The 24,733-nt window shown below is 41.6% G+C and overlaps 2 protein-coding genes across 2 annotated transcripts; both read right to left on the bottom strand.

Moving 5' to 3' along the window:
- Positions 1–6,032: 6,032 nt before the first annotated feature.
- LOC141084402 (olfactory receptor 2G3-like) lies at positions 6,033–6,977 on the bottom strand. The gene has a single exon (XM_073569129.1). It carries the CDS (start codon positions 6,975–6,977, stop codon positions 6,033–6,035), a length of 945 nt encoding a protein of 314 aa, XP_073425230.1.
- A 16,456-nt stretch (positions 6,978–23,433) lies between these two features.
- LOC141084401 (putative olfactory receptor 2B8) lies at positions 23,434–24,378 on the bottom strand. Its single transcript, XM_073569128.1, has one exon. The coding sequence runs from the start codon at positions 24,376–24,378 to the stop codon at positions 23,434–23,436; it is 945 nt and encodes a 314-aa protein (XP_073425229.1).
- Between the last annotated feature and the right edge of the window lie 355 nt (positions 24,379–24,733).

The raw sequence follows: 24,733 nt of genomic DNA, 5'->3' as shown, positions 1-24,733 counted from the left end.
GTATTTTTAACCTACAGGTGATTCACAAAACTTTTTAACAATTAGATGTGAGAACGAAAAAATATTTTTTTTCCACTAAAATACTGATTTAGTACCAAATTTATAATTTGCACTAGGGGTAATGGGAGAAATTGGTCCCCACAATTTGTTATGCAATTTCTCCCGAATGTGGAAGTACCCCATATGTGGTTCTTCTATACTGTTTGAGCACACGGCAGGAATCGGATGGTAATAAGCACTAGTTTAGAATGCAGATTTTGATTGAATAGATTGTGGCCCTCATTAGCTGAGCCCTTGAGTTACCAGAGCAGCAGAACCACCCGCAGGTGATCCCATATTGGAAACTTCACTGCCTAAGGAATTCATCTAGGGGTTTAGTGAGTATTTTGAACCCAAAGGGGCCTCACAGAATATTATAACATTGAGACATGCAAATATGACATTTTAGTGGTAAAAATGTAATTTTTATATTTGCTCAAAAATTTGTCAGGTACACAAGGGTTAATAGGTGAAATTTGAATTTTATTATTATTTAAATATATAGCACCATTAATTCCATGGTGCTGTACATGAGAAGGGGTTACATACAAAGTTATATTTATCATTAACAGTAAACAAATTTACAATGACAGACTGGTACAGAGGGGAGAGGACCCTGTCCTTGCGGACTTACATTCTACGGGATATTGGAGAAGTGACAGAAGGTTGGGGTTGCAGCAGCTCTGGTGATGATAAGGCTGCAGCTCGGGTGGTGGTGCGGCGGCAGAATGGTTATTGCAGGCTGTAAGCTTTCCTGAAAAGATGAGTTTTCAGGTTCCGTTTGAAGGATCCGAGGGTGGTGGATAATCGGACGTGTTGAGGCATGGAATTCCAGAGGATAGGGGATATTCAAAAGAAATCTTGGAGGCGGTTGTGTGAGGAACGAATAAGTGTGGAGGAGAGTAGGAGGTGAGGGAAGTATTAGTAGTTTGAACTGGATTCGTTGGTGAATTGGGAGCCAGTGGAGGGATTTGCAGAGGGGAGAAGCAGATGAGTAGCGAGGAGAGAGGTGGATTAGTCGGGCAACAGAGTTGAGGACAGACTGAAGTGGTGCAAGAGAGTTAGCAGGAAGGCCACAGAGGAGAGTGTTGCAGTAGTCAAGGCGGGAGATGATGAGGGCATGTACAAGAGTTTTAGTAGATTGAGGGCTGAAGAAGGGACGGATTCTGGAAATATTTTTGAGTTGGAGGTGACAGGAGGTGGCAAGAGTTTGGACATGTGGTTTGAAGGACAGGGCAGAGTCGAGAGTTACTCAGAGGCAGCGGATTTCAGATGCGGGAGGGAGCGTGATGCCGTTTACCATAATAGATGGATCAGGTAGGGAAGATACGTGAGATGGACGAAAGATAATGAGTTCAGTTTTGTCTACATTGAGTTTTAGGAAGAGAGAGGTGAAAAAGGAGGATATGGCTGATAGACACTCTGGGATTCTGGACAGTAGAGAGGTGACATCTGGGCCAGAGAGGTAGATCTGAGTGTCGTCCGCATACAGGTGGTACTGGAAGCCATTGGACTTTATGAGTTGTCCTAGGCCAAGAGTATAGATGGAAAAAAGTAGGAGCCACTGGACAGAGCCTTGGGGGACTCCAACAGAGAGACGGCGGGATGAGGAGGTAGTGTGGGAGTGGGAAACGCTGAATGTGCGGTCAGAAATTTATTGCGCAATTTCAAAAATTACTGTTAGACCACATGTCATGTCTAAGAAGAAGGGCCCGCTGTTTGGCTTTTGGAGCACAGATTTTTGCAGAATAGTTTACCGGCAACATTTGCAGAGCCACAAAGGTGTTCGAACAGCAAAAAAAAGCCCAAAATGGCCTCGTTGAAGAAATTGCACCTCTCAATGAATTCATCTATGCCTGCAGTGACTATTTTGCAACATCCACACCTGGTTTTTTCTCTGGGGAACTGCAAATATGCCAGTTTAGCACCCATATATTGCGCCATGATAAAGTGTAGAGTCCCTATACATTGTAGTGCCCTCATATATTGTGCCCAGCTTGTGCCACAGGTGACACGTCCCCCCCTGTAAATTGTTAATAGTGTCAAAAATTTGGCCACTTACTGTGGTTTAGGCTCAAAAGGGCTCAGAAGGAGGGGGCATTTGGATTTGGGAGCGCAGAATTCGCTGGTTTTTATTTGAGGGGGCAGGAGCCATATCGCTTTCACAGAATCTTTGTTCTGTCAGTAATATGGGAACAACCCATAATTCCAGTGACAGATGACGGACCTGAGTGGGAGCTGGTTTTGTGAGGGATAAAATACAGTTTTTATTGGTAACATGTTGGGGTACATAATATTTTTCGATCACTTTTAGAATAAGACTGGATCACATTCTTGTGTTCTATGCTGAGCACTTACCTCTGGGTTGTAAATCCCACAAAAATGTGACTCAGATGAAACCTCTAATGGGACCACCCATCATAAGGCAGATGGTGACACTTTGGACTCCATTAAGCATCTGGTCCAGTGGTAGCCATCTTTTTAGGTGTGCACAGGTCTGTGGTCGCCCACACTTGTGCACTAAAAAGAAGCCTAAAATGATGGGACACCACCGAAACACAGACCAGTCCAAAGTGTCTCCATCTGCCTCACAAGTCAGTGGTTCTGTCTGGGGTTTTGTCTAAATCGTGATTTTGGGGAATTTACACAGAAACCCTGATGTAAGCGCTCAGCGGAGAGAGCAGGATAAATGTGAGACAAGCCTTGTTCTGATTTTTGGGAAGTAGAATGAACAAATAGACAGGAGTAAAGAATAGTTCTTATTTTTATTTTTGCACTGATCACCGTGAGGTAAAAGTGATATGTCAGATTTATTCTTCAGGTCGGTGAGATTTTGTCACTATCACACAGTAAAAATGTCTTTTTATAAAAAGTTTTTTTTGTAGCCATATTCTGAGAGCTGTAAATTTGTTATTTTTTTGGCAACAGAACTGTATGTGTTTTTATTTTGTGCGGAACAAGTTGCAGTTTTTTGTTACCATTTTGGGTTATACATTTTTTGCAATAATTTACAATAATGTGAGCATAGTTTTTTGGGGTTTTGTTTTTACTATGGCAGAATTGTTTTTTTTTACATTTTCTATTTGGAATTTTTCACAACTTTTTAGTACATTGTATGGTCATTACATGGAGAAATTCTAAACTACAACCTGTTATGTAATAAACAAGCTCTTATTTGGCTTATAATGAAAAGATTAAAGAAAACAAATGTTGGCTTTTGGTGGGAAATGGATGAGAAAAAAGAAAAATGGCTTTAAGAGGCTTCTGAGAAGTTATCCAAGGTATAGAAAATGGCTTTCAATAATCTAGAATAATAAAAGCAGAATTACTTATTTACGGTACACTCTCCCTGCACTCTGCTTACATGGGTTCTGTAAGTGAGTACTGCAAACAGTCAGGGGTCGCAGTGACTATGTGCCATCATACCGGCATTATGGCTCCAGTCATGGGACGCAGTGACTATGTGCCATCATACCGGCATTATGGCTCCAGTCAGGGGCCGCAGTGACTATGTGCCATCATACCGGCATTATGGCTCCAGTCAGGGGCCGCAGTGACTATGTGCCATCATACCGGCATTATGGCTCCAGTCAGGGGACGCAGTGACTATATGCCATCATACCGGCATTATGGCTCCAGTCAGGGGCCGCAGTGACTATGTGCCATCATACCGGCATTATGGCTCCAGTCAGGGGACGCAGTGACTATATGCCATCATACCGGCATTATGGCTCCAGTCAGGGGACGCAGTGACTATATGCCATCATACCGGCATTATGGCTCCAGTCAGGGGACGCAGTGACTATATGCCATCATACCGGCATTATGGCTCCAGTCAGGGGTCGCAGTGACTATGTGCCATCATACCGGCATTATGGCTCCAGTCATGGGACGCAGTGACTATGTGCCATCATACCGGCATTATGGCTCCAGTCAGGGGCCGCAGTGACTATGTGCCATCATACCGGCATTATGGCTCCAGTCAGGGGCCGCAGTGACTATGTGCCATCATACCGGCATTATGGCTCCAGTCAGGGGACGCAGTGACTATATGCCATCATACCGGCATTATGGCTCCAGTCAGGGGACGCAGTGACTATGTGCCATCATACCGGCATTATGGCTCCAGTCAGGGGTCGCAGTGACTATGTGCCATCATACCGGCATTATGGCTCCAGTCAGGGGTCGCAGTGACTATGTGCCATCATACCGGCATTATGGCTCCAGTCAGGGGACGCAGTGACTATATGCCATCATACCGGCATTATGGCTCCAGTCAGGGGTCGCAGTGACTATGTGCCATCATACCGGCATTATGGCTCCCTGCAGTCAGTTACAGGTTATAATGGAGGCCCAAGTTGCTGCATTGAACAGAATGAAGCAATGTCAAGAATAGAATGTCAATCAGAACCATGTCACTTTTTACCTAGACAGAGTGAACGCTCCTTCTGCAGACTATTGTCACTAAACAGATACAAAATATGCACACACAATAGACTTATGTTCAAGTTAACATTAGCTGACAAATAGCAATGACAAAATATCTGTGTTTTCATTACTTCACCTCACCCCAATAACTGGGATAAACAGAACAGAACGTTGCATGGATTACATATATATTTATATCTCACTTTTCGTTGAAATGCATAACATTGGGGTCTCTAGCTTGTGCGCCTTATTTTTTCATTTTAAAATATTCAATGTCTTATATAGCAGCGTATAAGACTGTACAAAGTGATCATATTAAAATGCCTTTAATTGAAAAGACCCAATTAGACTATTTTAGCACTTACATCAGTCAACACCATGACTGTATGACCAATCAGAACTGGAGGAAATGGGCCTCACTCGCCCAAACCACATATGCATTAGTGTTTAATTTAAATGCATTTTTAATTTTCCAAAATTGCAGATAATCATAAATGATAATATTTATTATTATAGTAGAGATTTAATGTCTTCATGCTACCAAATACGTGCACTTTATTATTTTTATTCACCACTAATATTACACAGTCAGTTGTTAGTGAATAAGTATGCACTGATAACAGAGAACTTGGTCAGACAGTCGCAGGGTTCTTCAAGAGACCCTGAGATGTTTGTCTATGGGCCTTAAAGGGAATCTGTCATCACTAGTCTCTGAGTATTTGGATGTGCTCGGAGATTTAGGTTCTGTCGCCGTAGCTGCATGATTTGTGGCTGCTAGACAGCCTGAATACATGTGGGGATTCTCTAACAACCAGGCAATCCCCACATGTATTCAGGCTGTCTAGCAGCCGCAAATCATGCAGCTGCGTTGACAAAAACTAAATCTACGAGCATGCCCAAATACTAGGAGACCATCCGTGCATGCTCAGGAAAACCCGAGCAATGAATATACTAACTCATCACTAGTCATCAGGTTCTAAGAACAACACAATGTAGAGCAAGAGACCCGGATTTCAGCAATGTTTCACTTACTGTGCTGGTTGCTGTAGATTTGATACATTAATTGTTTTATTAGCATGAGATTATTACTAGCCAACCAGCTGCCATGTAGTCCTCCATATTCATGAGCTCTGTGTAACCCCGCCCACACCACTGATTGGTCGCTTTCTGTGTACAGTGTGCATAGGCAGAAAGCTGCCAATCAGTGGTGGGGGTGCGGTTACACAGAGCTCAGCATTCAGAGAACTGATAGATCTGCAGGAGTAAAAAATAGAGATTGTATCAAAACTGCAGCGAGCAGCCCAGTAAGTCATATATGACTGGAATCGGGGCCTCTTTCCCTATGTCATGGAGTAGAAAAAAATCTGTTGACAGATTTCCTTTAATCTTTTCTTTTGAATATCACAATTGTTCTTCATAGTGACATTCAATGGATGTACAGCATGGAGCGATTGAAGCAGACAAGAAGCTGTGTATTGCAGCCATCGCCCTGGCTTGCTTGCTGTGAGTTCGCGCCCCAATAATAGGATCCGCTGTCACTCTTACTTCACAGTATTATGTATTGCTCAGGTGAAATTGAAGACGCGCTTCTTCCTTGCTGCTTCCTTCAATGCCTCCTTTACATCATTGTTTCTTAACGTGTAGATCAGAGGGTTTAACATCGGCGTGATAACGCTGTAGAACAAGGTGGCCATCTTGTCTTGGCTAGCAACATGAATAGTTCCAGGCTTCAGATACATTGAGAAAATGGTGCCATAAAATAATGTGACCACAAGAACATGGGAAGTACAAGTGGAAAAAGCTTTTCTACGTCCTTTGGATGTACTGATCTTCATTACGCTGGAAATAATATGGATGTATGTAACAAGAATTAAGAAGAAAGGGAGCACGGCTATCACCAAAGCACAGATAAAAATGATCGTCTTATTAAGTGACGTATCTCTGCAGGCTAACTCCAACAAGATGGGCTCCTCACAGATGAAATGGTTAATAACATTAGGGCCACAGAAAGGTAACTGTAAAGTAAACGCTGTTTGGAATATCGAGTTTGCTATTCCTCCACCCCAAGATAGGACTGCCATCCTAATGCACAAGGCAGGACGCATGATATTAGTATAATGTAAGGGGCTGCATATGGCCACATACCGGTCGTACGCCATCGCTAACAGTAGATAGCACTCGGCTCCTCCTAGAGAGAGGTGGATGAACATTTGGGTGAAACAGGCAATGAATGATATGGTTTTCTTCACAGATAAAAAATTTTTGAGCATCTTGGGAATAATGCTCGATGTAAACCAGATGTCCAAGAAGGAGAGATTTCTCAGAAAAAAGTACATTGGGGTGTGGAGTCGAGGGTTTATGCTACTGATCCCGATAATTACCATATTACCTGCCAACGACATGATGTAACATAAAAGAAATACAATATATAACAGTATCTGAATGTCCTGCGCGTTGGATAGTCCCAGAAGGATGAACTCGTACACAGTGGTAGAATTCCATGTGACCATAATAACAGTCTGAAAGAAAAGCTGAGCATTAGGCTCTGTTCACACCATGTGCTAGTAGGCATACCTTTAAAATGTACACACGGATGTGTCCGGTAATTGGTTGCTTGAAACGGATACCAGACATTTCATCTATCTCTTACAAAGAACACATACAATTATGGTTTACGTCTGTTTACGTGGATGCTGTTGTATAGGGAATGAAGTCTACTTTTCCAAGCGGCAGTATCTCGTAATAGTATATATTGTATATGTTTAGTGCATATGCTCCTTTAGGCCACGTTGCACACGTTCAGTAGTTGGTCAGTATTTTACATCAGTATGTGTAAGCCAAAACCAGGAGAGGAACAATCAGAGAAAAAGTCTAATAGAAACACGTCACCACTTCTGTATTCATCACCCACTCCTGGTTTTGGCTTACAAATACTGAGGTAAAATACGGACCAAATAAAGACCATGTGAACAAGACATTATAATGGATGCCTACATATTCTGCTGTCCATCGAAAGCTTTATTCACATGTCAGTGTTTTTGATCAGTATTTCATCAGTATTTGTATGCCAAAACCAGGAGTGTCTTCGAAACACAGAACAGGCGTCAATCTTACAAATATGGTTTCTCTCTGATTATTCCTCTCCTGGTTTTGACATACAAACACTGATACAAAATACTGACCAAATACTGACATGTGTGTATGAGGCCTTAGGCAGTGTTTCCCAAACCCCGTCCTCACTGCCCCAACATGTCGAGATTTCAGGATTTCCTTAGTATGGCACAGGTGATGGAATTATTATTAAGGCATCAGGAACTGCCACATGTTCTCTATTGTGAAATCCTGAAAGCCTCATCTAATGGGGGCCATGAGGACTGGAGTTCGGGAAGCACTGATCTAAAGCATTTGTCTGGCATATAATTGTGAATATGCCTTATATGAATGACAAGAACGTAGAGCATAAAATACTGTACCTCCATTACAAGCAAGCTATGCCTGAAGCTGTGCACACATAGCGGAATTCTCGCGGAAGTTACCGCGAGAATTCCGGAATTCCATTCCGCGGGAAAATCGCATTTTAAATTCCAGCGATTTTCCCGCAGAAAAACTAGCGATTTGCAAGCGTAATTAGCTTGCAGAATGCTAGCGTTCTCCAAGCGATCTGTAGCATCGCTTGGAGAACTGATTGACAGGTTGGTCACACTCGTCTAACATAGTCTTTGACTAGTGTGACCAACTTTTCACTATTGAGGCCGCCTATGCGGCTTCAATAGTAAAAGATATCATGTTAAAAATAGAATAAAAAGTAAAAAATGGTGTTATATTCACCTTCCGGCATCCCGCGCAGCCTTCCCGGGCCTCAGCGACGCTTCCGTTCCCAGTAATGCCTTGCGAGACCTTTGATGACGTTGCAGTCTCGCGATAATGTAGCGGTCTCGCGAGGAATAGGGACCGCTATTTTTTATTCTATTTTTTACAGGGATATGGTACCCAAAGCCCGGAGGACAGTCTCCTCTCCTCCAGACCGTGGGTACCATCCGCAAATGTTCTGCTTACTTTTCGCATGGTGGGCACAGCCACATGCAGAAAGTAAGCAGAACAATGCAATCCTATGGGTGCGGGATCACTGCGATTCCGCAAAATAATGAGCATGCTGCGTATTTTTCCGCGATGCGATTCCGCCGCGGGAAAATCCGCATTAGCACAGCATTGTGGAATCCCATAGGATTGCATGGGATGCTTTTTTTTGCGCTTTCGCAGCAAAATCGCACGTTAAAAACCGCTGCGAAAATGCAAAAAAAGCGACATGTGAACGCAGCCTTAATATTTGATTCTGTACAGGAAATAAAAAACATAATATTTGTGAGTGTGTTATATGGTAATTATGCTTGGTGCAGGCTGAAAACTGCATAGAAGCATGGAGCACATGAATGTATGGAGAATTTTATTTTTATATAAGCACTCTGGTCCTGATTCTTGAAGATATTTTCTGGTGTAAAACAAATTCAAATGTCAAAACATTTTGTGACTTTTAGAATTTTTTGTTAGTTTCGGCCGGTTTCTTTCTTTAAAATATGCAGCTTTGGGGTGGGATAGGGAGTTGCTGTCTAATTTATCAAAAAGTACGCCACCTTGCTAGCGTAAATTTAGCCAGAAATGTTACTCCAGTCCCTGACAGGAGAAACATTTCTGGCGGAAGCTCATGCCAGTTGTAAGATGCCATTAATTTATTCAGCGATGTGCACTTATTAAATGGAATCTGTAATATGGAAAAAAACACTATTAACCTGCTGATATCGGGGTTAATCATCAGGTTAATAGCATTCTGAACCTGCCCAGTGCCTGCACTGGTAGGAAATAAACTTTATTCCTCCTGTCAGCCTCTCAGTCATAGAGGCGCAGCTAGCGCAGATTCAGTCACCGCTTGGTACATAGTAATCATTGGCTGAAACCATGACCCGGTACTGACTGACAGCGGCTGCACAGTGAATCAGTGCTGAGCCAACTGTCAGTCAGTGCCCGGGTGTGGTTTTAGTTGATGCTCACAATATACTGAAAGCCGGCTACAACTCTCTGACTGAAAGCTCGAGGCTGAAGGGAAGAATACAGTAAATTTCCTTCATGCTTTCATTGCAGGCGCTGGGCAGCTTCAGTATGCTATTTACCTGCCAATTAACCCCATATCTCAGGTTAATAGCATGTTTTCACATGACATGTTCTCTTTAATGAATTATGGGCATCTTACTCCAGCGGTCCTGTTTATTAATGGTGGCCTTCACCACACCAGGATTAAAGAGGTTGTGCACTACTTTATCATTGGTACTGCACATCTGCCTCCTATTGATGTGAATAGGTGCTGAATGTTCAGTATCCTGCCGCAGCCACCATCAGAAGACGGAGCAGCTCTGTGATTGAGCGGCCGGTGGCTGCCGCTGACACCGAGAACAACTGATCGACAGGGGTGCCGGGTGTTGGACTTCAACCGATCAAACATTGATGACCTATCCCAAGGATAGATCATCAATGATAAAATAGTGGACAACCTCTTTAATAAACTGGGGCCTAGATCTGTAATTACTTCATCACATGAGCTTTATTGTGCTGCTGGTGCTGGTACTAACATATGGCACAATTGTGGAGTTATATGAGCATTGTATATCACATGAATAAATGAGGTTTTGGTTTATAATATATAAGCACTATAAATGATATCTGCAGCATGTAGCGCTATTCTTGCTGTTAAAATGTCAGAAACCTTGATGGAAGTCCAGTGATCCCCATTATAGGTCAGTTAGTTTAGTTTTGTCTCTCACTTGTATTTGTCTCAAGACAGATTTGGCATCAGGATTCACTTTCTGAATGATACTGGTGTGAACAAAGCCCACATATACTGCTTCTATATGTCAGTTACTATAATATGCGGTTTCTATCTTTGGCACATAGTAATACTATGCGAAAAGCAATATGCATGGATTTCAAGGCATAATGCAGATGTCCAAATCTTATTTGTTGCAGATTTTGGTTATCGTGAATCTTGTGTTGAAATGTGCACAGGGAAATTTTTGCAATGGAAATTTTCAGCTACACGAGAACATGACCTTTCGGTATAAACATAGCATTTTTTCAGGTGTTGCAACACAATACCTTACCTTTCACTTCCATAAGATAGTTCTTGCTTTGATACTGGACAACAGCATCACTTGGGAAATGACATATTACCGTTCTTGTACTTTGTTAATAATCCATTAGTAACCAAATGTGGCAAAGTCTAGACAGTAAGTAACGTCTTTCACTCTGTTTCCTCTCTCCCAGTATTCTGCAATCAGTTCTGGAGCCGAACGAACGATCATTTATAATTGCTCTGTGCTCCCTGAAGATGTATTTCTTTAACTTTTTGAGTTGAGGGAGTAAACGTCAAACTTAAAATAAATAGTAAAAGTTAACTTACAAACTTTGTAAAACTATGATATAAGCAAACTTTGGTCAGAAAAGGAGCTTTATCAAATCAACATTTTACTTAAACAGATATATTTTTTTAATTTTCCATGTCATTGATATATTAAAAAAAATACGGAAATCATGTAGTTATTACTTTTACCACTGTCCCCTATAATATACTACTCACCATTAAAATTGCAGCACCAAAAAGGAACAGTTATATAATGATGGAAATTACGCAATGAATAGACATGTTAATGATATGCAAATGATGGAAAACTGTAAACCAAATGTTCAAACCATCTCAAATTTATTTAGCACTAGCTGAAGAGCCCGGCGCTGCCCGGGCATAGTAACTAACTACGGTTAGTTAAAACGAATCATAATGATTATATTTATATATATAAAGCTGAGTGTAGAGCCCCGCCCACTCCGCATAGCCACATTCACTATAATATCTCTCATCGTCTCTTCAGCCGAGCTACCAGACTACCCCTAATATACCACACCGTCCCATCACCCAGAGCCACCGGACTACTACCCCTAATATCCCACATCATCCCGTCAAAGCCACCTGACTACTACCCCTACTATCCCACATCATCCCGTCAGTCAGAGCCACCGGACAACTACTACTAATATCCCACATCATCCCGTCACAGCCGCCGGACTACTACCCCTAATATCCCACATCATCCCGTCAGCCAGAGCCACCGGGCTACTACCCCTAATATCCCACATCATCCCGTCAGCCAGAGCCACCGGACTACTACCCCTAATGTCCCACATAACCCCATCAGCCAGAGCCACCGGACAACTACCCCTAATATCTTGCATCATCCCGTCAGCCAGAGCCACCGGTCTACTCCCCCTAATATCCCGCATCATCCCGTTAGCCAGAGCCACCGGACTACTACCCCTAATATCCCACATCGTCCCGTCAGCCTGGGGTCAGAACCAGAGCGCTGAGTGGAACGGTCCTAACTTCCATACCAGGGATCCCTTTAAGAGACGCATGGCGTCAGAACCAGAGCGCTGAGTGGATTTGCCCTGACTTCCATACCAATGATCCTTTTATAGAAGTCTGGGGTGAGAATCAGAGTGCTGAGGGATTTACTCTAACTTCCATACCGGAGATCCCTTTAAGAAAGCCTGGGATCAGAACCTGAGCGCTGAGTGGATTTGCCCTGACTTGCATACCAATGATCCCTTTAAGAGAGCCTGGGGTCAATACCAGAGCATTTGAAGTCAATTGCCCTGACTTCCATACCGGGGATCCCTTTAAGAGAGGACTGGGGTAAGTACCAAAGTGCAGATTGGATTTGCCCTCACTTCCATTCTGGGGATCCCTTTAAGAGGGGCCTTGGGTCAGAACCAGAGCGCTGAGTAGATTTGCCCTAACTTTGATACCGGGGATCCCTTTAAGAAAGCCTGGGATCAGAACCAGAGCGCTGGGTGGATTTGCCCTGACTTGCATACCAATGATCCCTTTAATAGAACCCTGGGATCAGAATCAGAGCGCTGAGGGATTTGCCCTAACTTCCGTACAGGAGACCCCTTTAAGAGAGCCTGGGGTCAGTACCAGAGCATTGGAAGGCAATTGCCCTGACTTCCATACTGAGGATCCCTTTAAGAGAGGAAAGGGGTCAGAACCAAAGCAATGGATGGATTTGCCCTGCCTTCCATACCGCAGATCCCTTTAAGAAAGGCCTGGGGTCAGTACCAAAACGCTGAGTGGATTTGCCCTAACTTGCATACCAATGATCCACAGGAGGGGGGGGATTCATTTCTGTCATGTGCTCTGTGCTCCTTTCTGGGGGGGCAGACAATGGCTGGGAGCTTATGTTCCCGGGGATGCTAGATTTCTCCCACCATGTCAGTGTCTGCTGAGGTGTTGTCAAGTGGGAAAACTTGCTCATAGCAACCAATCACAGCTCAGCTTCTTTTAACCAGCTCTGGTGAAATGAGAGATGCTTAGTGATTGGTTGCAAGGAAAACTGTTGCTCATAGCAACCAATCACAGCTCAGCTTCCTTTGAACAGCCCTGGTGAAATGAAAGATGCTTCATGATTGGTTGGTGATACACACATACATACATTCAGTTTATATATAGAGATTATGATTCTTGTAACTCCGTAATTACTGTAATTTTTTATAACTTTTACTTTTTCCTCAAATAGAAATAAAGATTAAAGATTAAAAATAAAAAAATATACATATGTGGTAGCACCACATTCTTAAAAGTCCAATCTATCAACATTTTAAAATTAATTAATGCAATCGGTAAACAGAGTAATCAGAAAAAAAAACAAAATACCACAAATGTGTTTTTTAGCCCCCTATGCCTCCATAAAAAAACAATAAATACAGATCAAAACATCATCCATAGCCAGAAATATTGTCAGTAAAACCATCAGCTCGTTACACAAAAAAACAAAAAAAAACAAAACACGTCTTCACACAGCTCAATCAATGAAAAAAGAATCTTATGGGTCTTGAAAAATGGTGATACCAAACCAATTTTTTATAAATTTCAGAATTTTTTTTCTCCACTTAAATAAAAAAAATCAACGTATCATACTAACCTGAAGAATCATGATTCTCACTACATTTTGCTACAGAATGATTTTACTACAGGATGTTCACCTTAAAAACAATACACAAAAAATGGCAAAATTGCATTTATTTTCCAAAATTTCATTATACTTGGATATTTTCCCCCATTTTTTAGTACAATGAATGGAGACGTGAATGGTGTAATTGAAAACTACAAAGCGTCATTTCTAATTATTTCTGGAAATGTGCCATCAATATCTTCTTTACCCCTTTACAACCTTAGCCATATCCATACGTTCAGTTTGCCTGGTACTTAATGACCTTGGACACATGGATCCATCCTGGCAGATTTGAGCTCACAGAGGCTGTGTGTGCACGATCGCTGCCGAGTGTCAGCTGATTCTGAAAACAATGATTTTGCAAATTTTGTTGTAAAAATGAGAAACTGCTGGTCAACTTTTAACCATTATAAATTTCTAACAAAAAAAATAATGTTTCAAAAGTTGTGCTGATGTAAAATAGACATGTGGGAAATGTTATTTATTAACTAATTTGTGCGATATGACTTTCTGATTTAAGAGCATAAAAATAAAATTTTGATAATTGCAAAAATTTTGCCAAATTTCCATTTTTTTCACAAACCCAAGTCATGTCAGAGAAATTTTACCTCTATCATGAAGTACAATATGTCACGAGAATTCAGTGTCAGAATCAGTGGGATCCATGGAAGTGTTCTAGAGTTAGGACCTTATAAAGTGACAGTGGTCAGAATTGTAAAAATTGGCCTGGTCTGGAAGGTGAAGGTTCTGGGCGAAGCGGTTAATGGCATAAAAATTTAAAGTTTGAAAATTGCTAAATTTTTGCCAGATTTCAGTTTTTTCCACAAATAAACACTAGTCATATAGAACAAATTTTACCACTATTACGAAGTACCACGTGTCACGAAAATACATTCTCAAAATCAGTGGAATCTGTTGAAGTGTTCCAGAGTTATTGCCACATAAACTGACATGGGTCAGAATTGTAAAATTTGGCCTGGTCACGAAAGTTTAAACAGATTCTGGGATTAAAGGGGCTAACCACTCCGACTTTGTCAGTCTAAACCCCATAGTTTGGTTTTATAGTCACTCTGCCAACGGGGTTGTCCTTGGCGTCCCCATGAATACAGTGGATGCCAACGTGTTTTCTGGGGATCAACTGGTGAGGGAGAGTGTTCCTTACCAGGGTCACCAAACTCCGCGAGTTCAAGACTTCTGACACCAGTACCCCATTTATTGTTACAGGACATGCCTGCGGCCCCTCGCCGGGCTGATAGTCAACACTGCAGGCGGGGTAGGCATACTACGAACAGTGCTTCCCTAGGCTGCAGCTCATCTGTTCGTAGGACATAGGGCAACGGGTGGCTATAAGTCCAGGATCATAACATCTCCAGCAGAGCAACTCTTTAACAGTGGCCTTTGTCAACCCTTCAGCAACCCCTTGGGACCCCAAAATCAGGAAGAGGACAAACAATTTTTCACATAACTATATATATATATATGGAGCTGTGGGACCATCATACTATATACAGTGTATTGACACCCCTGCAATTCTGTCAGATAATACTCAGTTTCTTCCTGAAAATGATTGCAAACACAAATTCTTTGGTATTATTATCTTCATTTAATTTGTCTTAAATGAAAAAACACAAAAGAGAATGAAGCAAAAAGCAAAACATCGATCATTTCACACAAAACTCCAAAAATGGGCCAGACAAAAGTATTGGCACCCTCAGTCTAATACTTGGTTGCACAACCTTTAGCCAAAATAACTGCGACCAACCGCTTCCGGTAACCATCAATGAGTTTCTTACAATGCTCTGCTGGAATTTTAGACCATTCTTCTTTGGCAAACTGCTCCAGGTCCCTCATATTTGAAGGGTGCCTTCTCCAAACTGCCATTTTTAGATCTCTCCACAGGTGTTCTATGGGATTCAGGTCTGGACTCATTGCTGGCCACCTTAGAAGTCTCCAGTGCTTTCTCTCAAACCATTTTCTAGTGCTTTTTAAAGTGTGGTTTGGGTCATTGTCTTGCTGAAAGACCCATGACCTCTGAGGGAGACCCAGCTTTCTCACACTGGGCCCTACATTATGCTGCAAAATTTGTTGGTAGTCTTCAGACTTCATAATGCCATGCACACGGTCAAGCAGTCCAGTGCCAGAGGCAGCAAAGCAACCCCAAAACATCAGGGAACCTCCGCCATGTTTGACTGTAGGGACTGTGTACTTTTCTTTGAATGCCTCTTTTTTTCTCCTGTAAACTCTATGTTGATGCCTTTGCCCAAAAAGCTCTACTTTTTCCTCATCTGACCAGAGAACATTTTTCCAAAACGTTTTAGGCTTTTTCAGGTAAGTTTTGGCAAACTCCAGCCTGGCTTTTTTATGTCTCGGGGTAAGAAGTGGGGTCTTCCTGGGTCTCCTACCATACAGTCCCTTTTCATTCAGATGCTGATGGATAGTATGGGTTGACACTGTTGTACCCTTGGACTGCAGGGCAGCTTGAACTTGTTTGGATGTTAGTCGAGGTTCTTTATCCAACATCCGCACAATCTTGCGTTGAAATCACTTGTCAATTTTTCTTTTCCGTCCACATCTAGGGAGGTTAGCCACAGTGCCATGGGCTTTAAACTTCTTGATGACACTGCGCATGGTAGGCACAGGAACATTCAGGTCTTTGGAGATGGACTTGTAACCTTGAGATTGCTCATGCTTCCTCACAATTTGGTTTCTCAAGTCCTCAGACAGTTCTTTGGTCTTCTTTCTTTTCTCCATGCTCAATGTGGTACACACAAGGACACAGGACAGAGGTTGAGTCAACTTTAATCCATGTCAACTGGCTGCAAGTGTGATTTAGTTATTGCCAACACCTGTTAGGTGCCACAGGTAAGTTACAGGTGCTGTTAATTACACAAATTAGAGAAGCATCACATGATTTTTCCAACAGTGCCAATACTTTTGTCCACCCTCTTTTTTATGTTTGGTGTGGAATTATATCCAATTTGGCTTTAGGACAATTCTTTTTGTGTTTTTCCATTTAAGACAAATTAAATGAAGATAATAATACCAAAGAATTTGTGTTTGCAATCATTTTCAGGAAGAAACTAAGTATTATCTGACAGAATTGCAGGGGTGTCAATACTTTTGGCCATAACTGTATATGGGGTTGTAGGGCCATCATACTATATATAAGGAGCAGTGGGGCTATCATACTATATATAAGGGGCTATGGAGGTCATGATGCTATATAAAAGGGACTGTGGGGTCATCATACTATATATAAGGGGAAGTGGGTGCCATAATATAGTGTATAAAGGGATATGAGGGTCATCATGCAGTATATGGGGAGTTCTTTAGGCCATAATATAGTGTTCAAGGAGGTGTGGGGCTCTGAAACAGTATACATTGGGATGTAGGTCCATTATATAATATTTATGGGGCTGCAGGTGTCATTATACAGTATATATGGGGCTGCAGGGGCCATTATACAGTATATAGGGAGTTGTTGGGGACATTATCCAGTTATATGAAGCTGTCGGTGCCATCATACTGAATATAGGAAGCTGTGGTGATCATGATACTCTATAGGAAGCTGTGGGGACCATCATACAGAGTATAGGGAGCTGTAAGAACCATTATACAGTGTATATGGAGCTAAAGGGCCACCATACAGTGCATAGGGATCTGTGGGGACCATCGTAGAATGCATGGGGAGCTGTGGGGACCATCATATAGTGTATAGGTCCAAACATTTTTCCACAAAATTGTTATTTTAGCCCAAAATGTTTCATTTTAACAAGGATAAATACTACACAGTTTGTTGCGCAATTTCTCCTGAGTACGCCGCTACCCAAAATGTGAGGGAACACCACTATTTGGGTGCATAGCAGGACTCAGAAGGGAAGGAGCGGCATTTGACTTTTTGAATGTAAAATTAGTTAGTGTACACCATATTGCATTTGGAAAGCCCCTGATGTGCCTAAACGGTGGAAACATCCCATAAGTGACACCACTTTGGAAACTAAACCTCTAAGGAAACTAATCTAGATGTGTGGTGAGCACTTTGACGCCAAGGTGCTTCATAAAATGTTCTAACTTGGAGCTGTGAAAATAAAGAAAATCACATTTTAACAACAAAAATGATTATTTAGCCCCTAGTTTTTTTAATTTTCCCAAAGGTAACAGAGGAAAATAGACTGCATAATTTGTTTTGCAATTTTTACTGAATACGCTGATGCCCCATATACAGGGGAAAACTACAGTTTGGGCACACAGCAGAGCTCAGAAGGGAAGGAGTATCCCAGGCACGTTGCTTCCACCGATTCCCTGTATCACCATGGTTTTAGCAGGTTGATGTGGTATACCTGGTAAGGCTTTCTTCTCTCTGGCTGGTGGACCTTATAGTTGACGTAACTCAGTTATGTTATTTGATCCCAAATTTTTATTTTAAAGGGTAAGAGGAGAAAATGGACCCCAAATATGTTGAGAAATTTCTTTTGAGTGCGCCGATACCCCATATATGGGGGAAAACTACTATTTGGGCGCCTAACATTGTTCAGAAACGAAGGAGTGACGTTTTGGAAGGCATACTTTGATGTAATGGTCTGCGGGGGTCATGTCACGTTTGGAGAGCCCCTTATGCGCCTAATCAGAGGAAAACCCCCACAAGTGACCCCATTGTGAAAACTACACCCCTCAAGGAATTTATCTAGAAGTGTATTGAGCACCTTCAGCCCACAGGTGCTTCACAGAATATTACAATGTTCATTTGTGAAAATGAAAAATAATATTTTTACTCACAAAAATGTTTTAGACCCATTTTTTGATTTTCGCAAAGATAGGAGAAAATGGACCCCAAAGTTTGTTGTGCAGTTTCTCCTGAGTACACTGATATCCCATATGTAGTTGATAACTACTTTTGAGGCACAGTGCACAGCTCAGAAGGGAAGAAGCACCATATTGGAGTTCAGATTTTGCTGGACTAGTTTTAGGGTGCTATGTCACATTGGCAGAGCCCTTGAGGTGCAAGAACAGCAGAGCCAAAGGTGGGTCACAGAATTTTATACAATTGTGCAGTGAAGAAAAAAACAATTACATTTTTATCACCAACATTTAATTTTAGCCCCAGATTTTATATTTTCACACTGGGAAATGAGTAAAAATGGCACCAAGATTTGTCCTACAATTTCCCCATATGTGGCTCTACAGTACCGCCATACAGCGAGATTCAGGAAGGACGGAGCGCTATTTGCCTCCTGGAGGGCAGCTTTTCCTATAATAGTTTGCAGACTCCATATACAAAGCCCCTAAGTAGACCAACAACCTAGTGAGAATCACTCACTTATCATACAAATAACATATGAGGATGTTCATGAAAGATAATAATAACCTACTCAAAATTATGAACAGACCAAAAAAGTCCAGTTAGATGAAGACTTAAAAATATTTTTTATTTAATTACACAATAAAAGAGAAACCAAACAAATAGACATAGTACAATAACATAATTAATCATAGTAAGGAGAAAATAACATAATTAGCACATGGGTCATAAGTAACTGTGATCATAAAAAATCCATGAACAATATAAAGTGCATATAGTGGACAGACTTAAATTCTGTATACCCAAATAAAGTGCATAGAAAATGTAATAGGATCATAAATACCTGTGATAAGTGGCTCAATGTGTCTCCAGCTCCCTCCAACGTACATTTCGCCTACCGTGGCTTTCTCAAGGAGGAAATGGCAGCAATCAGGAAAAAGTAAGAACAGCATCCAATCCAGGTGATGGAGTTGAAAAAAAGCTTTATTTTGCCATTACATAATAAGGTGTTCACTAAAGGGGTCAACTAGTGGGACAGTTTTATAGGTCAGATCATTCCGGACGTGGCGATACTAAATGTATACACTTTTTTTTTTCTTAAAAATATTTATGCGTACAATATATTTTTATTTTTTTATTATTATTTTGTGATTTTGTTTTAAATTTTATTTTTTTTATTTTTTTTTTACTTTGTCCCACTCTAGGACGTTCACTTTTTTTGCAATGCATTAAAAACAAACTTACAGTACTACACCATGATCTGAGTATGATCCAGCAAGTTTGCTAGCTTTGGTGACCCGGATGTCATCATAATGACATCGGGTCTCCATGGTAACGATAATCCCCTAGCAATTTTGTAGCGAAGGCGCCAATAGGAGAGCAGAAGTGGCGCCGATCGGAGAGCAGAAGTGGCTCCTTCTGCATACCTGCTAAATTCTGCAATCGATATTGCAGCATTTAGCGGGTTAAAGTGTTGGGAACAGTGCAGGCACCTCTCCTGCACTGATTGTCGAGTGTCAGCTGTCAGAATCAGCTTACACCTGGCGGTGATCATCATGATTTATATATACTGCATTGGACGGGAAGCACTTCCTGACCATGACGTATGTATGCTGCAAATATAGTTTAGGGGTTAAGGACCTGCTACATCCGATGATAATAGGAAGGGACTTTAGTTTATTTGGGACTTATGGCAGAAGGCAGGAGCTGGTTCAACCAAGATGAATCCCCATCGCAGTCGGAGGCGGATAATTTTCCCCTGTGTGTCCTTGCTGGCTACAAGAACGAGATGGTGACCAATGAGCTCGAGATTCCTGAGTTGGGTGTTTCTGGGATCTTATATTAAAAGGTGCATTGCACAATGTGACTGTCATTAATGGGGTTTTTTCAAGAGCTGGGGGCTGACACCAGTTTCTCTATTTAAATGAGGAGCTGTTATATTGAATTACTAAGCTGAAAGGTGAAGTGATAGAGCAGTTAGTACTGGGTTCCTATAAGCGTAGGGTACTAGACCTGGCCCTTTCTCATGTCTTATGTGGGCATCTGGGAGCAGACAAAACTCAAGAGCGGTTCCTTCAGAGATTCTACTTGCCTGGATGTCACAGAGACATTGTTTCTGCCGGTCCTACCATACCTGTCAGCTAACTGCTGCAGTGTCCCAATTCCACAGTAGCTAGTGCCATTGCCCATAAAAGAGACCCCATTTGACTGGATTGCCATGGACCTTGTTGGGCCCCTAGTTAAGACCATCAGGGGGCACCAGAACATCCTGGTAGTGATGGACTATGCAACACCCGAGTCAGTACCACTGAGAAACTCCTCCTCCAGAAGTATTGCCAATCCTGTCCTACATGTCAGCAATGTGACTGTGATAAATAGAGGTCCCATTTGTCCAGATTACCATGGACCTTTTTGGGCCCCTATTTAAGTCCAACAGAGGGCACAATACATTTTGGTGGTGATGGACTGTGCAACACAGTACCCAGGAGTGGAACCACTGAGAAACTCCACCACCAGAAGTATAGCTCAAGAGATAGACCATATTTTCTCCCGGACTGGCCTGCCAAAGGAGATCCTGATAGACCAAGGAACTCTTTTTATGTCCAAAGTGATGAGGCTCTTCAGATTACACAACTCAGGACATCCCTGTACCACTCGTAGACAGACGACCTGGTGTAGAGGTTCAACAAGACCCTAAAGTCCATGCTTAAAAAGGTCACAGAGAAGGATGGCAGAGACTGGGATTGCCTACTCCCGTACCTGTTATTCTCTATTAGGGAAGTTTCACAGGCCTTTACAGGGTTCTCACTGTTCAAGATGCTATATGGATGGCACTCTCGGGGACTTCTGGACATTATGAAGGAGACCTGGGAAGCAGAGGTTACACCCCACCAGAGAATCATCGAGCATTTGGCCCACATGTAGGACAGGATCGTGAAGGTGATGACGTGATGTCAATTGTGAGGGTGCATCTTCTTCAAGCATAAAAGGCCCACGCAAAGGTCTAAAATCAGTCAACGAGACTGAGACAGTTCAGCCTTGGAGATTGGGTGTTGGTGATTATCTCCACGGTGTAATGTAAATTTCTAGCTAAGTGGCAAGGGCCATATGAGGTGGCCGAAAAACTGAGTTACATCAACTACAAGGTCCACCAGCCAAGGAGAAGAAAGCCGTACCAGGTGTACCACATCAACCTGCTAAAACTGTGGTGAGACAGGGAACCGGTGGAAGCAACATGCCTGGGGTGCTCCCACCCTTCCAAGCTCTGCTGTGCGCCCAAACAGTAGTTTTCCTCTATATACGGGGTATCAGTGTACTCAGGAAAAATTGCAAAATAAATTATGCAGTCCATTTTCTCTGATTACCTTTGTGAAAATAGAAAATAAAAAATTGTGGGCTAGATGATCATTTTTCTGGAAAAAAATGTAATTTTTTATTTTCACAACTCTATGTTATAAACTTCTGTGAAGCACTTGGGGTTTCAAAGTGCTCACCACACATCTAGGTAAGTTCCTTGAGGGGTCTAATTTCTAAAATGGGGTTATTTGTGGGGGGTTTCCACTCTTTAGGCACATCAGGGGCTCTCCAAACACAATCGGCATGCTCAGGAGAAATTGCACAACAAATTTTGGCATCCGTTTTCTTCTCTTACCCTTGGGAAAATAAAAAAATTGGGTCTAAAGTAAAATTTTTGTGACTAAATGTTAAATGTAATTTTTTTCTCTCCACATTGCTTCAGTTCCGATGAAGCACCTTAATTGTTAATAAACTTCTTGAATGTGATTTTTGGCACCTTGATGTGTGAATTTTTAGAATGGTGTCACTTTTGGGTATTTTTTTTGTCATATAGATGCCTCAAATTCACTTCAAATGTGATCTGGTCCCTAAGAAAAGATGCTTTTTGTAAATTTTGTTGGAAAAATGAGAAATTGCTGGCCAACTTTTAACCCTTATAACTTCCTTACAGAAAAAAATTTGGACCACAGTATGGTGCCCCAATGGTCTCCCTCACAGTATATTGCCTCCAGTCACCCCTAACAGTATTGTTCCTCCAACAGAATGATGGCCCAACAACCTCCCCACAATGTATTATGCCTATGATCACCATAGACCCCAACACAGCATGATGCCAACAATCAGTACCTTCCACACAGTAAAATAAATAGCCTTAACACTGTATGATGACATCGCACACATAGTATGATGCTCCCCATGCATCGTATGCTACTCTTGATGAACGTCACACAGTATGATGGACCAGACAAACAGTATGATGCCCAATACAGTATGATGGTCTTCACAGCTTCCAACACTGTATGATGCCCCCCCATAATCCCTCACTCACTGTATAATGGCCTCCATGGTTTCCCTGCACCTTATGATGCAGTTTCCCTTCACAAGAACTAACTGACAAAATTAACAAAAAAAATTCCTCACCTGGCCCTGGTTCAAGAATGCTCTGCTCCAGTCTGTATTTGGTACGGACTGAGGCTCTGAGCAACAGATGTGATCTAGTGATCTCATTGCGCCTCGCCTACTGATCTGAGTCTCAGACGCACATGCTGAATGGTGGAACAGAATCCAGACAGCTTCCTGCTCCACTATTGCATTCAACTGTTTCTGCATCCAAAGGATTTATTTTACTTGCGTGTATAGCGCCAATAATTTTTGCAACCCTTTACAGACATCATCATGCATGAGGATGCCGACACTGTGTAGCCCAATTAATGAGCCCCAAAGCAGCCGCTTGACCTGCTGCTATTAGCAATACGCCACTATCTACACAAATGGCAATTAATCAAACTATAAAACCACACAACTAAAGGTTTTATAGCAGTGTATTGAGCATGCTGAGTAATAGAACTACTAGTATTCTTACTAATTTGTGATATAGTCATTACTTTTATACTTGGTTAATAATTATTAATTAGATTATTTCAATGATTTCTGAAGACCAGAAGATAAAATATAAACATAAGCCAATGTCCATAATTGGGTTAATTTGCTAATTCACTGATCCTAGATATGCATATACACTTATGTGAGGGATAATTCATATAACTGTAGTAAGCCTAAGCATGCAAAGAATATAATACCGATAGCGTTAGATATGAGTTAAGTCTTGTCTTGTAGAATCTTCTTTCTTGTCATTTCTTTCATTGCTAATTTTACATCTTTATTTCTTAAAGTGTAGATCAGGGGATTTAACATTGGGGTGATAACACTGTAGAACAAGGTGGCCATTTTATCTTGGTTAGTGACATGTCCAGTACCAGGTCTCAAATAAATAATGAAAATTGTGCCATAAAATAAAGTGACGACAGCAACATGTGAAGCACAAGTGGAAAAAGCTTTTTTCCGTCCTGTAGTTGTACGGATCTTCATTATACTGCAAATAATATTGACGTAAGTAATAAGAATGCAGAAGAATGGCACCAGAGCTACCACTATGGCACATAAGAAAATGATAACTTTATTAAAAGATGTATCAATGCAGGCTAACTCTAACAATATTGGCGCCTCACAGAAAAAGTGGTTAATAACATTGGGTCCGCAAAAAGGTAACTGCAATGTATTGAAAGTTTGTAATATTGAGTTTGCTATTCCTCCAACCCAAGATGCAGTTGCCATTCTAATGCACAAGACTGGACGCATGATATTAGTATAATGTAAGGGGCTGCATATAGCCACATACCGGTCATAGGCCATTGTTAGCAGTAGATAGCACTCGGCTCCTCCTAGAGACAGGTGGATGAATAACTGAATGAAACAAGCTTCAAATGATATAGTTTTCTTCACTGATAAGAAATTAATGAGCATTTTGGGGACAACGCTTGATGTATAGCAGATGTCCAAGAAAGAGAGATTCCTCAAAAAGAAGTACATCGGAGTGTTGAGTCGGGGATTTATGCTACTGATCCAAATTATTAATATATTACCAATTAAAGAAACAATATAACATATAAGAAATACAATAAATAGCAATATCTGCATGTCCGGCATGTCTGTAAGTCCCAAGAGGATGAACTCGTCCACAGTGGTAAAATTCCTTGTGATCATTTCAACAGTCTGAAAGTAAAATTGAATATTAATTACGTCAATGAAGGGAACATTGCTATGGCAATTCATACCACATGTCACTATACGGCATCCGCTGCGCTGACGTATGCAGAGCTTCAGAATGCTCGCTGCAGAGACCGGTGAGTATTTTTAAAAAAAAGTTATGTGGTCTGTGAACATTTCTGTGATCTCTAAAACTACTAAAAGCGTGTTTTTAGTGCTGCTGGTGGAGGGAAGGGGTATGGTATAACAGAGAGGCATTGTCAGAAACACCGCACTGCACTTGCTCACTGAGCCAGTGCGCGTGTCCTGAGTAAGACAAACTGTGCTCAGAGATACCTGTGGAGCGGGAAGC

The sequence above is a fragment of the Dendrobates tinctorius genome, unplaced genomic scaffold (genome assembly GCF_039654945.1).
Source record: "Dendrobates tinctorius isolate UK_male_01 unplaced genomic scaffold, ASM3965494v1 ptg000022l, whole genome shotgun sequence".
NCBI lineage: Eukaryota > Metazoa > Chordata > Amphibia > Anura > Dendrobatidae > Dendrobates > Dendrobates tinctorius.
Note: the sequence above shows the minus strand (reverse complement) of the source record. Positions and strands in the feature narration are given on the sequence as shown.